Here is a 14,832-nt window from a genome sequence, read left to right as displayed (position 1 = left end):
CCAGAGGTCAGCAACCTTTACTGTCTAAAGACACATTTTAGGGAAAAAAAACAAAACAAAAAAATCTGTCTGGAGCCTCAAAACATTTGAGCATTATGCTGAAGGTAACACAGTTTATAGTCTAAGTATATAGTATATAAGTATAATGCAGTGAGGGCCAAAGTGCAAATGCACTACGGAGTATTAGGGCCACATTGATGGAAAAAACATCTGAGATTTACAGAATAAAATCATAATATTGCGAGAAAAAAGTCGTAATATTACGAGAATAAGTCATAACTTTACAAAAATAAAGTCATATCTATACGAGAAAAAATATCGTAATACTACGAGAATAAAGTCATAACTTTACGAGAAAAAAAGTCTTAATATTACGAGAATAAAGTCATAACTTTACGAGAAAAAAAGTCTTAATATTACGAGAATAAAGTCATAATATTACAAGAAAAAAGTCATAATATTACTAGAATAAAGTCATAACTTTACGAGAAAAAAAGTTGTAATATTACGAGAGTAAAGTCATAACTTTACGAGAAAAAAAGTCGTAATATTACGAGAATAAAGTCATAATATTACAAGAAAAAAGTCATATTACTAGAATAAAGTCATAACTTTACGAGAAAAAAAAAAAATAACACGTAAAATTACTACTTTATATTATTATGCCTTTATTCTCATAATACTACGACTTTTTTCTCGTAAACCTATGACTTTATTCTCGGTATATTATGACTTTATTCTCAAAATCTCAGATTTATTTTTTTTCCTCAATGTGGCCCTAATACTCCGTCGTACCATAGACCTACAACTATGATAAATAAAAATGAAAATGTAAACAAATAAACAGTTATTCATTTCCATTTGTATCCACAGGGAGCCACTGGAGAGGAGCTAAAGAGCCTCATGTGGCTCCGGAGCCGCAGGTTGCAGACCCCTGAACTATACAGAATATAATAAATATAATAAATAAATATATAATTAAAATATTAATCTGGTACGTAACAAGTAACCGTTGCTGCAGTGCAGCAAAAAGTACAATATTTCCCTTTAAATTGGAGTGAAGTAGAAGTACAAAGTAGCATATATATCAATTTATATTCTGGTCAGTTTTATGGAAAATGCAAAAATAACAAAAGCATATTACAACACTAATATTACTACCACTGTTTTGAGTATTACTGAATATTTCTCATATGGTATTCCATTTTTTGTATATTGTGTAATTCAAAGAAGCCTATTTTTGATTGCACTTTCATGCAACAGTAATGTCAGAATTTTTTATGCTAGCACCCTGTTGCTGAAATTAGTGTTAAAACAATAATACCAACCAACCAACCAATACAATATAAATCTGTTTAAAGTAAATAATAATCCAACAGGAGGTAAAGTTGTATTTATTTGTATTTTCTTACAGAAACTCCATCTGAAAGTATTTCAAGTTGACAAAAACAAGTGTTAGTTTAAAAAAAAGTAGCTGTAATCTAAAATAAATCTTGTTTCCAAAGAGTTAAAAATGTGTATATATACAACATAAAGTCAGTGGAGCGTCCCGTCGTTACTCAGCAGCAGGTAATCCCTCACAGTGCTGGGAATGTCCAGGTCACTGACTGCTGGGAAACACCGGCCTCTGAGGAGCAGGCGCAGAGCACATCGACAGAGATGCTGCAGAGAACGAGGCTGGCCGCTCCTCTGACGCACCAAGTCAAAGAAAGGTCGGTGCTCCTGAGGCAGGAAGGGACAGAAGATAAACACTATAGAGCGGTGGATGGTAAACAAGGAGAGAAGAGGTGATTTAAAACAAGGCTCACCTCGTCTATCTCAGTAGACAGAGAGTCCATCCACTCACAGGGAGGGATGGAGGTGTACGAGTTCAGCATCACCTCCAGAGTGGCCGGAGAGAGGACGCACTGCTTCAACGTCTGGAGAGAGAGAGAGAGCGAAAAAAATAGGCTATTCATAGTATACAACTTCTTCAAAACACTGTTGAGTCAAACTACATTAAAAGAGGATAGATTTGGTTGTTGTTAACCTTTGGTGAAACAGGCTGAGCTCCGTGGTTCAGAAGCGACCGTGCTATTGCTTCCGGTTGCTGGCCCAGGTAATCTTCAACCACCTTAACGAACAAACAGAAGAGTGTTAATCTCAGTTTACATAAAAAATAATATCTCTACTTGATCAATCCACCCGATTTGACTGTTATCAGCTCAAGTGTGCGTTATCATTCGTTGTAAGTCTCATAGATGTGGGTCAGTAGGGACCTGCTACACCTACTACATTGTGAAAATGAAACTTGAAAGCAACGTTGTAAAACTGAATGAAATGTTACATTTTGAACACAAAACAGCTTCTTTAGTTTTAGGCAACAAAACCACTAGATGTCGCTGTTGTCTTCTTTAAGGGGCCGTTCACATGCCACGTTTTTGCGCGCTCAAATCCATTGTTATCAATATAAAATAAAGTAATTCAACTTTTGGAACGCTGCAGCGCGCACCGCATGTCATGTCATGTGACGAGGAACAACCAATGACAGTTGGTAGATATCTTTTCTTTCTTCTGTAAATATCAATCTACGGTAAATATATGGAGGAGAAGTTACTGGCTTCACCCTCTCCGTCCAAGAACTGACACAAAGAAATCGAGCCGTAAAGTTAATGTGAGGGATTGACGGTGCTGGAAATCAAATTTATCTTTGTTCTGACTGAGTTTAGTTTAGTCAGTGAGGCTTTTACTGCGAAATTACCATAACTTCATCATCGTCATCGCAGCACGCCAGTTTTGGTTGCTTAGTAACAGTAGTAGTGCAACCTCCGAAGCACCTCGGATAAAAGGATGAAAGCGACCCGGCTGGCGTTTTCAACGCAGTTTTAGATGCTACATGTAAACGGCACCTTATTCCTTCTTTCGGTGATGATAAAACCTACTAGTAGATGTAGCAGGCCCCTTCTGACCCACATCTATGAGGCTTATAACCACTGATAACGCCCATATAATAATCGACTGATCAATCAGATTCTAAACTTCACATCTTTGCTGTTTCACAGAACTCTACCGAACCCTGACGTCCACCCGGCCCTCATGAGCTACCTGCAGCAGACAGTCAAGTGGTGTGTATCCGGCACAGTTGGCAACATCTGCCTTGGCTCCGTGCTGCAGGAGGAGGTTCACAATCTGGTGGCTGCAGTTTGCACAGGCGTTGTGCAGAGGGGTGTGCTGCTTCCTGCCTGCAGTTCTGGGGTCAGCTCCGGCACCCAGCAGCTTTTGAATCACACGTAGATAGCGGCCGGCCTCAGAGGGCCTCTCGGCGGCGGAGCAGGCAGCGTTCAGAGGCGTCTCCCCCTCTTGATTCGTGGCTAACACGTCCGCTTCGTGGCTGAGGAAGAGCTCCACGTGCTCCTCCAGGCCTCGCCGTGCGGCCACGTGCAGAGGTGTGAGCCTCGACTCCCTCATCCTGATGCTGACCTCTGCTCCTCCGTCTATCAGCAACTCAGCACACCTGGAACGAAAGGCTCACATCTGCATCTACATCGCAATTTATACTTCCTCTCTAACATTAGTTAAAGTTTTCTTGAAAGAAAGAAGATGCAAGATCTTTTGGTTCAGGAAAATTCTCAAAGTCTCAAAGAAAAATTTAATTTTCTTACATTCTCGGTGAGCCATTTGTCTTATTATGAGAAAATTAGGTTTTTAAATTAGACTTTTATTACTACGGTAGGAGGAAATTACGTTTAAAGATGAACATTTTTGCACAGTAAGAGAAGATTAACATAAAACTTCAGTTAACCCAGTGCTGAAACTGGGCCTAATAGAGATTATTGATATTAATATATAGTACAAATGGTTAGTTGCTCCTCCACCACTCACTGGAATGACTGGGCAGAGGTGCAGAGGTGAAGAGGAGAGCTGCCGTCTGCAGCCAGCAGGTCAGGATCTGCTCCATGAGAAAGCAGCAGCTGGACACAGACAGCGTGACCCCCCATACAGGCATCATGGAGGGCCGTGTGTCCTCCGGGGTCGGCGTTCACCTCGGCCCCACGAAACAGCAGCTCCTCCACACATCCTGAGTGTCCTCTGCCGGCGGCCAGGCGTAATGCTGAACTCTGCTTCACCTTGGAGCTCAGCGTCCACATGCCTGACAGAGACACAGAGAGGCTGTCAAGTGTGCGTGTCAAGTGAGATTATGAGAAAGATGTTGAGCTCGTACCCATCTCTGGAGCCCACATCATCTCCTCCTGCACCGTCTCCATCAGGGCGTTGACCATCGCGGGGTCCTTCAGCACCGCATACACTCCTCTCATGTCCCCGCACATGAAGGTGTTGTGGACGGCCGTGTCTCTGCAACGGATCTGTGTTGGAGGGGCCCGGACCTCCTGGAGCCGCTGCTGCTGCCTGGGAGGAGGTCTGGGGGCCCGGGGCAGTGGGGCCCTGGTCATGGCTCTCCTGTGAGCCAACGCTCGCCGAGCATCCTCCCACTCCTGAAGCTCCTGCTCCAGTCTCAGAGAGCGCAGTGAGGTAGACGTGAACGGAAATGTGTCCTTTGACATGGCACCTTTTAAAGTGAGCACACCAGACAGTTAACAAGCTGTGCAAATAAGGCGAGTTAGAAAGTAGATTTTCCTGTAAGTCCACATATTAAACTCTCTAAAGCAACAGCCTCTGAAGCACTGGGCTTTTACTGCTCAGAGAAAATGTCAGCCCACAGCTTCTACTCACCCTTCACTGGAACTGGTGTGATTCACAGAGAGTCCAAGCAGAGGTCAAGTAAAAACTTTCATTATTTAAATCAGTCTCGCTTCCCTCTTATGTCAAACGTTAGTGTTAACGTTTGTGTTAAAATGTCCTTCCTTTATGGACACAGTCACATGCTTGTTGCTCAAACACAACTTCAGCAGTAGTTATTAATAGATCAGAATGCAAGCTGATACTTGTTTTACCCCAGATGGCCACCAGGTAGCAGTATTGATTTGGTATTTAAAAACAGTCACCTCAACCAAAGAACCAACAAATGTCAAGATAGAGAGGTTGTGTCACCACTTGTCACCATTTCACACAGTTTGTAAACATTCCAAATGTGTCCCCAGTTTATTTCCTGTTGCAGTGAATGGCATCAGCTGACAGGAAGTAAACATGGATCCAAGCTGTTGCTTAGCAATGTTATTCTGTCGAAAGTGTCTATTGAAGATCACAACTTTCAAAATGTGTTGTAGACTATTACGATGTTTGGTTTGCAACTTTTTCATTAGCGTTTTTGATATTGTAAGTGTGGAAAACCCAAACTTGATAAAACATCTGAGTTTTAGCATATATTCGTAATATCTAGCCTCTCCTATGAGTAAAAATAGATTTAATTCAACATAAAAAATAAAGGAAAAATGCAGTAAAATCGGTGCAGTTTAGCTAAAATTATACAAAAACGAAGAGTAGGGATGTGAATCCTCTCGCTCTGTTTCAATACTCTTTGTAACAACACATCCTACGTCATTACGTCGTGTTTGAACGTGGCGGCGCGTATTACCTAGCAGCAGATCAGCCCACCTAGAGTTCCCCTGTAGCTCTCTGCTAGCAGCGTTTTATGGTTAAATTAAAGGTATGAGAACAGAACACATGATGTTTATACGCAGTTAATGAATGGCTCTAAAGGTTTCAGTAAGTTTTTGGAGTCGATACGGCTTCTTTCATCTTGATATCTCATGACTGCGATGGTGAGTGAACCAAACTAACAGCAACAAACTAACAACAGTCAGAGCTAACTAAGCTAATAAATGCTAACAACACTAGTTTATGACACTTTCTTTTGTTTGTTATTATCATCTCCACGTGTTTAAATAGTTTATAGCTGTACATGCTGTGAAGACATTTGTTGTTCTCTCTGTTTCAGACCTGTAAACTAAGTGGCCTGTTCAGTATTGGTGATGACTTTGATGATGAGGTGATTCCCAGCAGACACACCTGATTTCATTTAACTGTCAATTTGGGCTGCTGCACAATCTGTAACATCATGATCACCTCTCTCACACTGTTTATGTTCAGTTCAGACAACCTTATTCATCCCCAAGGGGGCAATTCATTTGCAGCATTCCTACAATAGAATAGAAAGCTTTATTGTCATTGTATTAAATACAACGAGATTCACAGTTTGCCACTTCTGGTCAGTGCTTTAAAAACAAATACATGACAAGACTAAACGAGGCAGATAAAACATTTAACAGGTAAAACACACACAGTTATCAAGTAAATAAAACGGGTAAAGTAGATGTAATAAATAAATATAAACAGAAGTGTTACACTAGAAGTATAATGTATAAAAAAAGATGTAATGTAAACAGGTAATGCATTTGTAAAATAGGTAGGGTAGATGTAATAAATAAAATGTAAACAAAGTTGCACTTAAGGTATATATTGCATCAAGGATATATTGCACAGATAAATGTATTTACATTCAGTGTATTAATATTACACAGATTTATTTTTCAGTATTTTCAGTCCATACATCCATACATACATACAACAGACAACCAGTAATTAGTTAAGTCAAAGGAAACATTAAAGGCATGGGGCAGTTGGAGGGACACGTAACAATAAGAACCATATAAATACATAGGATTATGGCAATAAAAGCCAAAAAATAAGAAACAACATATCTTAAAGTCTCTCTAAATAACAGTCATTTAAAATGGGTATGGTCTGTGTTCAGTGCTTTAACAGCAGAAGGGATAAAAGACGATTTGTTCTCCTTAAGGGCACATTATAACGTCGTATGTAATATATATGTGTGTGTGTGTTTCCCAGGAACTGCTCGGGACAGACTGGGCTGTCCACTCAGCGTCTGGACCAGCCAATGTGGCAGCTGTCGTGTCATCCTGCACACTGCGGGCTTCCTCTGTTTCTCACAGAGAGCCGGAGAAAAACTGCCTTCAGAAGCGAGCTGGAGAGAGATCAGCTGCCCTGTGTAATGGCACAGCATCAAGCAGCAGCACGCACACTGCTGCTGGACAAACTGTTGCTCTGGGTTTGAGGCAGCCCTGCACTTCCACTTCCTCCTCCTCCTCCTCCTTCGCTCAGCCCCGTCCTCCCACACTAAATACCTCTCAGCCTAATTTGGCATCGAAACAGAGTCCAGAGAAGCCCTGCGTGGCTCAGGATGATTTTGATGACTGGGATGTTGATCTGGCAGACCTGGAGGAGTGTGACCGCCAGATGGGGCAGCCTCCTGCTCCAACCCCACCTGCTCCCGCGGTCGATCCTGCATCTTCAGCCAAAGCGCTGCGACCCCCGACCTGTGGGGGGATTCAGACACAACCTAATCGGACCCTGAGAGACTTCAGCACTCCGCGCCAGGCTTCTGGCTCGTTTGGTCTTAACGTGCCTCCTCGGACCTCCTCCGCTCCTCTTCTGCGATCTCCAAATCCTCGCCCTTCTTTCCTGTCAGCCCCTCCACAGAGTCCTGGTGTTTTCCCTGGTCTTACTACGTCTTCTCCTGCCCCTAGCCCCATTTCCAGGACACTAAACAGGCCTCAGAGACCGTGGGCAACTCCCGGACCCTCCCCTCAGGGCCCCCGCGGCCTCTTTGAGACAGTCTCCCCAGCGCCCTCTTCCTCCCCCTCCACTCTGAGCCCTCATCCACTTCACACAACGGTCCTCACCAACCACCTGGTCCAGCTGGTATCAGCCTCTAATAAGCTTCCTCAGAAAAGGCCTCGCTCTGAGCTTCACCGGCCCAGGACCCGACGCTTCCCCGGCCCCGCTGGATTCCTGCCACAGCAGGTTAGTCTCATCCAGCGCCGGTGCACCCCCCCTCTGCCATCTGAAGTTCCTGTTTGTATCTGCCTGGTTGCAGTGTGTTGACTTCTTTTGAAGCACCGGGGCAGTGAAGTCACATGTAATCTCACCCTCATGGTCAGAAATTACACTGCAGCTCTGTGGATTTGTCACCTCAGCTCTAATGAAATGACTGTCAAGGAAATGTATCGCTTATGTGTTTGTTTTTCCACCACGGTGCCGTGTCATAATTGAATTCTTCTCTCTCAGATGCAGGGTCAGAACCTGGACGACATCGTGGTTTCTGTCCCTCAGACTCCTGCTCACGGTGCTGTGGCCCGGTCGCCAAGCCAGGTAATAAAAGCACAGACAGAGATATGCACAAAAAACATGAAGGCTTGTTTTAATTTGATATGGATTTTTATCTTCTTATGATTTCCTCAAACAATTGATACATTATTGGTCTATAAAATGTCTTTCCCTGAACTCGAGTTGACATATTCAAGTGTCTTATTTTGTCGGATCAACAGTCCAAAACCCAAATGCTCAGTTTAATATCATGGAAGACCAAATAAAACCTGCAAATATCCACACTGAAAGAAGCTGGAACCACTGAATTATTGCCATTTTTCCTCTAAAAAATTATGAATCGATTATTTTCCGGGTTCTCTGGTTTCCTCCCACAGTCCAAAGACATGCAGGTTAGGGAAACTGTTGACTCTAAATTTCCCGTAGGTGTGAATGTGAGCTTGAATGGTTGTCTGTCTCTATGTGTCAGCCCTGTGATAGTCTGGTGACCTGTCCAGGGTGTGCCCCGCCTTCGCCCAGTGTCAGCTGGGATCGACTCCAGCCCCCCCACGAACCTGAACAGGATAAGCAGTTACAGATACTGGATGGATGAATTATTATTATCAAAATAGTTACAGAATGTGTTTGACTCGTTTTAAAGGGCTCCAGCTCTCAGACCGAAGAAGACGAGTTCAGCGGCGGTGCCTGGGCAGCGATGAAGGCAGAGATGGGGTTGGATGAGAGGAACCCCTCGTGCTTCCTGCACTCCTACAGCGTAGTCATGGTGATCCGGAAGGTGATTATTACCAATACTCATCTTTTCTTGTTCACTTACAAACATAAGCCACAATGAAGAAGACGTACTAAAATAAAACTACATCCATTTTCATTTCAGTCCAGTTCAAGTCTTTCGTGATAAGTGCATGTTTATTTAGGTCAAGCCGTTGTTTTATGATTTATCCTCCATCATAACAGACCGCGCGTCGCTGCTGGAGGTCTATTGGCATAATCAGGACAAATGGAGGAGCTGTAGCAGAGCTGTTTTGTAATTATAAACAGTGCGATCACTCATCAATCACTCTAATGGAGACTCTGCTGTTACTCCGCTCTCCCCGCGTGCCGACCTCTGTAGAATAACTCGCTGGCGTTGCGAGCACTTACACATGTTGTTTCTGGCGTGGCTGTTGACACAAGGCTCCATTTACACGAGTCACTGGCAGGACGCGGGCTGAGCTCATTCAGGTTAAGCTGTTTACATGAACCTCGGCTTCCCGAAATCCCTGTTTGCATGAATAAACAAATTAACACACAGCCCTCCCCTCTTCTGTTGAAGACTGAACAGTAACATGTTCCATCTAATGCAGCGGAAAGAGAGGATGATCCCAGCAGTAAATAACGCTCACTGCTGTTTATTTATTGACAAACCTGGGGATGTTGTGCTGATGGTGAGAACAGAGGCCTGTGTTACGAAGCGAGTTCAACACACCCAGGGTATCTTCTCGTTATCTGGTTTAACTAACCCTAACAAACGCAATCACGCTAAACGGTCCTACGACGATGGTTATCAACTCGGTAAGTCCCTATGAGCACATTCACATGAACGGGGCGGTGTTTGCAGCATCTGACCAATCACAACCATGGACAAGTCTACTGTCAGCAGAGCCAAGAGCAATCTATAATATCAGACAATCACGAAGAAGTTTGTGTTTTATGACCAACATCTCAAAGTATTCAGTTTACTATCGTATATGTCAAAGAAAAGCTCCAATTGTTTGACATTTTTTCTTGAAAAATGACTGAAAAGATTAATTGATTTTCAAACTGGTTGCCAATTAATTTTCTGACACTCAGTTAATCGATCAATCAACCATTACAGCCCTAAAAGTGTTTTACACGCTACAGTAATATGGGTGGAAATCGATGCATCTCACCTGAGTTCCATTAAAAAAAAAAAAGTTAATTATGCCATACTGTGTTATTTGATTCACCAGCTGACGTGTTGTTTTGTTTTCCCTCGTCGATGCAGGCTGCACTGAAACAGCTGGCGAAGAACAAAGTGCCCAACATGGCCGTGCTCCTGAAGAGCATCATCCACACACACGCCGATGCCAAGGCTGTGTTTAAAGACCCAACAGGTAGTCCACACACACACACACACACACACACACACACACAGAATGATTACACAAACTTGTGCACGAGAAGTAACTGAAATAGTGTGTTTAAGTGATGGTGAATAAAAGAGAGAGAGAGAGAGTTGGTTGGCTGATTGAGCTCCACATGGGGCGAAAACAGACGCAGTGACATGCTTGATTAAACACACACACACACACACACACACACACGTATAAACAGTACACACTCATCAGTTCTGCTCCTACAGCAGGAAGCCTCTTTCTTGCCTCTTTTTCCTTCACCCTTTATCCTCCTCTTAAGCTGAGCCGGTTGCCATGGCCCCCAGAGAGCAGCCCCACGAGGTGTGCTGATTATTAACACTCAGGAGTGGATGTTGTACTCAACACAGGACTTAAGTGCTTATTAGTGATTCAATTGTAGTAGATTGGCATCAGCAGTGGGTGGGTTTAAAGTGCTTCGTGACACCACAAGGGAGCGTTTTGTCAGTAATGTGCCTCCCACCTACTGAAAGGTTCGTCTCCAGCGGGGAGTTATCTCAACCTCTCTATGTACTAGTGTTGACAAGACTAGCCGACGAATCGATCGGCCGGAAAATTAATCACCAAATGAATCATTTATCAAGCATAAATAGTACAACATTTTCTGCTCCCTGCTTCTTAAAGGTACAGTGTAACATTTCAGGGGATGTATTGGCAAAAATGGAATGTAATATTCATAACTATATTTTCGTTAGTGTATAACCTCCTGAAACTAAGAATCATTGTTTTCGTTATCTTAAAATGAGCCCTTCATATCTACATAGGGAGAGAATCCTCTTCATGGGTTGTGTCTAGAAGGTAATCCGCAAATTGCGAAATCTTATGATCTGAGATCTGCAAAAAGTTACAAAAACTCTTGCGAGACTCGCTGCCCGACGACCTATCCTAACCTTAACCATTCAAGGTCAATGTCTAACTTTACCATCTGGCTAGAGTTTCCCCAATTTACTGGTTCCCTTCTAGACATGACCCTCTTCGCAGAGTCCACCATGTTGCTCCGCTATTTTTCTACAGTAGCCCAGAACGGACAAACCAAACACTTAATCTGTACACCTGATGTTACTGCCAATAAATTATTACGGGAAAACAGAGTTTATTTTAATGATATTTTATGTTTCTCACCCATTAACCTATTTTATGAGAGCTGTCCAGTAAGTGGAGAGTGCATAAGGACATCTTGGACCTGCAAGCATTCCTTGTTTTTAAATGACTCTGTTCATTTCTCTTCATAATATATTTCTGACTGAAGGGGAGATTCAGGGAACAGTTCATCGGCGTCTCCTCGAGGACCGCGTGGAGGAGCTGAAGGTCGGAGCTGTACTCCTGCTCAAACAAGTGAGACTGACCGCTTCCATTTCTTTAAACGTTAATGACGCTAACTACAGTTTAGTATTTTAGCTTAACATTACAAATCTATTTATGTCTCTCTCTCTCTCTGTGGACAGGTGGGCGTGTTTTCCCCCTCCCATCGTAACCATTACCTGAACGTGACACCCAACAACCTGTTGAGGATCTACGCCCCGGATGGAGTCAGTCTGTCCTCCACTCAGCTCCCCCCGCTCGTCCTGGTGAGCACCACGACCGTCAGCTGAAGACAAGAATAGCACAGTCCAACAAATATGAAATCTGTCATCCAGAATAATCCGTCAAGCTGTCAGCTGTCCCCTCAGAGCATATTCTCTCTCTATCCAGGAGCCGATGTCACCCTCTGGTCCTCCCGCCGCCGTCCACCGGGAGCCCGTGTCTCAGATGCAGCTGGTGTTTGACGAGGACGATGATGAGGGACAAGAAAGAGGCGAAGACCCTAAAGCCCCAAGAGACTCTAGAGCCGGCTCCAACAGAGGCCCCCAAGAGCCTCCTGGGAAGCCAGCGCCGCAGGACTCAGGCTGGGATGCAGGTGGGGCCTCTAATATGTAATAACACTTGTGATAAGAGCGGGAGATTAATTCTAGTCACATCCCGACGGTTGCCGAGCGTCAGCAGCAACACCGTCTGGTAACGCTTTGTGATATTAACATTTGACTCGCTGACCCAAAACCCAGTCTGACTAGCAAAACAAAGAGGCAGCTGATTGCATTGTTCTGCACTAAAGCTGCAGCTAACCAATGTTTTCAGTTTCTGCTCTTTCTCTTTTTATTATTCAGTCAGTAAAACATAAAACAAATAGATGCACATGATGGTTCACAATAAAAGGCAGCAGAGTCTGAATTTGTATTTTACATGATTAGTCTGATCAGAAGCCAACTCATAACTATTCATCTATTAATCACATGAAACGTGGAGGCGAGCCAAGTTCAGCGGTTGAGACGGCTCCAGGGGCCTTAAAGACCCAGTGAGATGAAAAATACATTTTCCCAGTTTTAATCCTGTGACCCTGTGTTAATTGTTCATTTATCTCTTGTTATATGCCAAACACATGTCAAAAGACTCAGTATCTGAGTATTTTTACATCAAAATCCCAATCTTTGTTGAGTTACCTTGCTAACACACAATATATGTTTGTTTTTAGAGTACATGGGAAAATGTAATAAAAAAAATTACCTGCCAAAACATGATTTTTGTTTGTCAGCTCTTCTGACTAGGGTCCACAAACACAGTTGTGGTCAACAGCTGTCAACTATTAAACTAGTTTGATAATCGATTAATCACTTTGAGTCAGTTTTTAAGAAAAAAAGTAAAGATTCTCTGATTCCAGCTTCTTAAATGTGAATATTTTCTGGTTTCTTTACTCCTCTATGACAGTAAACTGAATATCTTTGAGTTGTGGTTAAAACGAGACATTTGAGGACGTCATCTTGGGCTTTTGGAAACACTGATAATAATTTTTCAACATTTTTTGACCTATTATAGACCAAACAACTCTTCGATTAATCGAGAAAATAATCAACAGCTTAATCGCCAATAAAAATAATCGTTAGTATCAGCCTTACAACGAACAGCTGACTGGTTAAGGCTCAAACCGCTCCCCTCATTTTATGTACTCTACTGTCTAAATGCCCCAAAACAGGCTTTTAAAAACTGTTTATTACATATTTACATGAAAACTTTCCTTTTTAACACTAATTCCCGGCAGGTAATGGTTTCTCAGTTTCCCACCAGTTGAATTGGATTTGATGTAAAATTACACATAATGTCATGTTCTTTTTCTCATCTATGTCTTTGTCTGTGTGCTGTGCAGATGATGACCTGGATGAACTCCTGGGAGAGTTACCTGAGGACACTTACAGCCTCTGACGTTACATCAGCCAACCCCTCTGTACAGACTGTCTCCACTGACTGCACCACAGTAAAGATGTTATCCTTTTGTTTTCTCTTTAAAATGATAATCATCCGACTACTGAAGAACTTGTGAAAATGTGTATATGTTGTAAAGACTTGTTTTCCTTTCCTCGACTGTGTTCGATATCCAGTTCATAAATAGCACAGAGAATCGTCTTGACTTAATTAGTTGTTACTGTGTCATTTCTATGCATCACTGATGACTGATGTGTTATAAGAGGCAGTCTCTCGAAGCCAACACATGCTCATTAATTAATTACAAAAAGCTCCGAAAAATCAGCTCTGTTTGATTTCAGCTTCTTAAATTCTCCTAAAGAATATAATTAGTCTGAGATTGTTTGTGTGTTAGGGATGCAGCCTCCTCCCTTTCATTGTTAGCCATTGTTGCACTCTACTTCAGTGACCTTGAAATAAACAACTAATCTACACACAGCATTGATTTGCTAATCAGGCAAAATGAAAGCGAGGGGAGGCTTCTTTGTTCGTTTTCGCCCTTGCCCTCCATTTTCAGTCGTGTCTCTATCTCTGAGCCTCGAAGCGTAGAGTGAGATACACTGTGACCCAGCTTGTCTGCCATGCATTAAGAGGTGTGTCGGAGGTTTCTTTCGGGGCAGGGATTGCAGGCAGATAGTCTCATGTGGGTTTGCTGGACCAACGAAGTGTTTACCCAGCCCCCGTCTGCAGAGAGAGCCAGAGCATCAGGGTGGAGTCGTACTGTGACTAACAGGCTCTTATGGAGGCTTTCCCAACAGCATCCTCCACTACCCTGCCTCACTGTAAGAGATCCAGGTTAATCCTCTCTGCCTCTTTGTCATTTGGCGTATAATGCATCTGCTTAAATTGCCTGGTTTGTGTTCAAAAGAGAGGGATGATGAAATAGGGTGCATTTTCAGTCCTCCTAAATGCTTTTTGCTCTGTTATTTGGCTGAAATAAATACAGGTTACAGTACAGTCTAAGTATTTGGACGGTGACACATTTTCAATTGTTTTGGCTCTGTACTCACTGCACATTTGAGCTTGAATTATAGACAACTACAATGGCTTTGTGATTAAAGTGCGTTTTTTTTATATCCATATGGGGAGGACAGTGTTGGAATCGTAGCCTTGTCATCGTCCCACTGCTTCAACAAATCGGGAAGCTTTATAGAAGATAACTAGCTATAGATTTGTTGTTCATTTGTTCAACTGTTAACCCAGATTTCTCACTTACCCTCAGTGGTATCTAGCCTTCCAGACAGATCTGGTTTTACTTGTCCAGGTTTTGCATCCGTTAACTTCGTTTGTGATGCTCAAAGGAAAATGGGAAATGACATTGAAACAATTCTGCAGCAACATG

The 14,832-nt window shown here is 42.8% G+C and overlaps 2 protein-coding genes across 2 annotated transcripts; one reads left to right on the top strand and one right to left on the bottom strand.

Annotated features, from left to right (window-relative positions):
- Positions 1 to 1,378: 1,378 nt before the first annotated feature.
- Positions 1,379 to 4,934, bottom strand: asb16 (ankyrin repeat and SOCS box containing 16). The gene is made up of 7 exons (XM_074656238.1): positions 4,711 to 4,934; positions 4,202 to 4,546; positions 3,862 to 4,129; positions 3,085 to 3,493; positions 2,030 to 2,113; positions 1,809 to 1,919; positions 1,379 to 1,722 (listed from the first exon to the last, which is right to left on the bottom strand). Exons 2-7 carry the CDS (start codon positions 4,539 to 4,541, stop codon positions 1,537 to 1,539), a joined length of 1,398 nt encoding a protein of 465 aa, XP_074512339.1. The 5' UTR covers positions 4,542 to 4,546; positions 4,711 to 4,934; the 3' UTR covers positions 1,379 to 1,536.
- A 518-nt stretch (positions 4,935 to 5,452) lies between these two features.
- On the top strand, positions 5,453 to 13,929 carry hrob (homologous recombination factor with OB-fold). The gene is made up of 10 exons (XM_074656237.1): positions 5,453 to 5,699; positions 5,876 to 5,926; positions 6,787 to 7,761; positions 8,026 to 8,109; positions 8,705 to 8,839; positions 10,070 to 10,178; positions 11,467 to 11,552; positions 11,663 to 11,785; positions 11,910 to 12,114; positions 13,396 to 13,929. The coding sequence occupies exons 1-10, from the start codon at positions 5,688 to 5,690 to the stop codon at positions 13,449 to 13,451; spliced, it is 1,836 nt and encodes a 611-aa protein (XP_074512338.1). The 5' UTR covers positions 5,453 to 5,687; the 3' UTR covers positions 13,452 to 13,929.
- Positions 13,930 to 14,832: the final 903 nt, after the last annotated feature.

The sequence above is a fragment of the Sebastes fasciatus genome, chromosome 13, assembly GCF_043250625.1.
Source record: "Sebastes fasciatus isolate fSebFas1 chromosome 13, fSebFas1.pri, whole genome shotgun sequence".
Taxonomy (NCBI): Eukaryota; Metazoa; Chordata; class Actinopteri; order Perciformes; family Sebastidae; genus Sebastes; species Sebastes fasciatus.
This window is presented reverse-complemented; position numbering and strand designations above follow the sequence as displayed.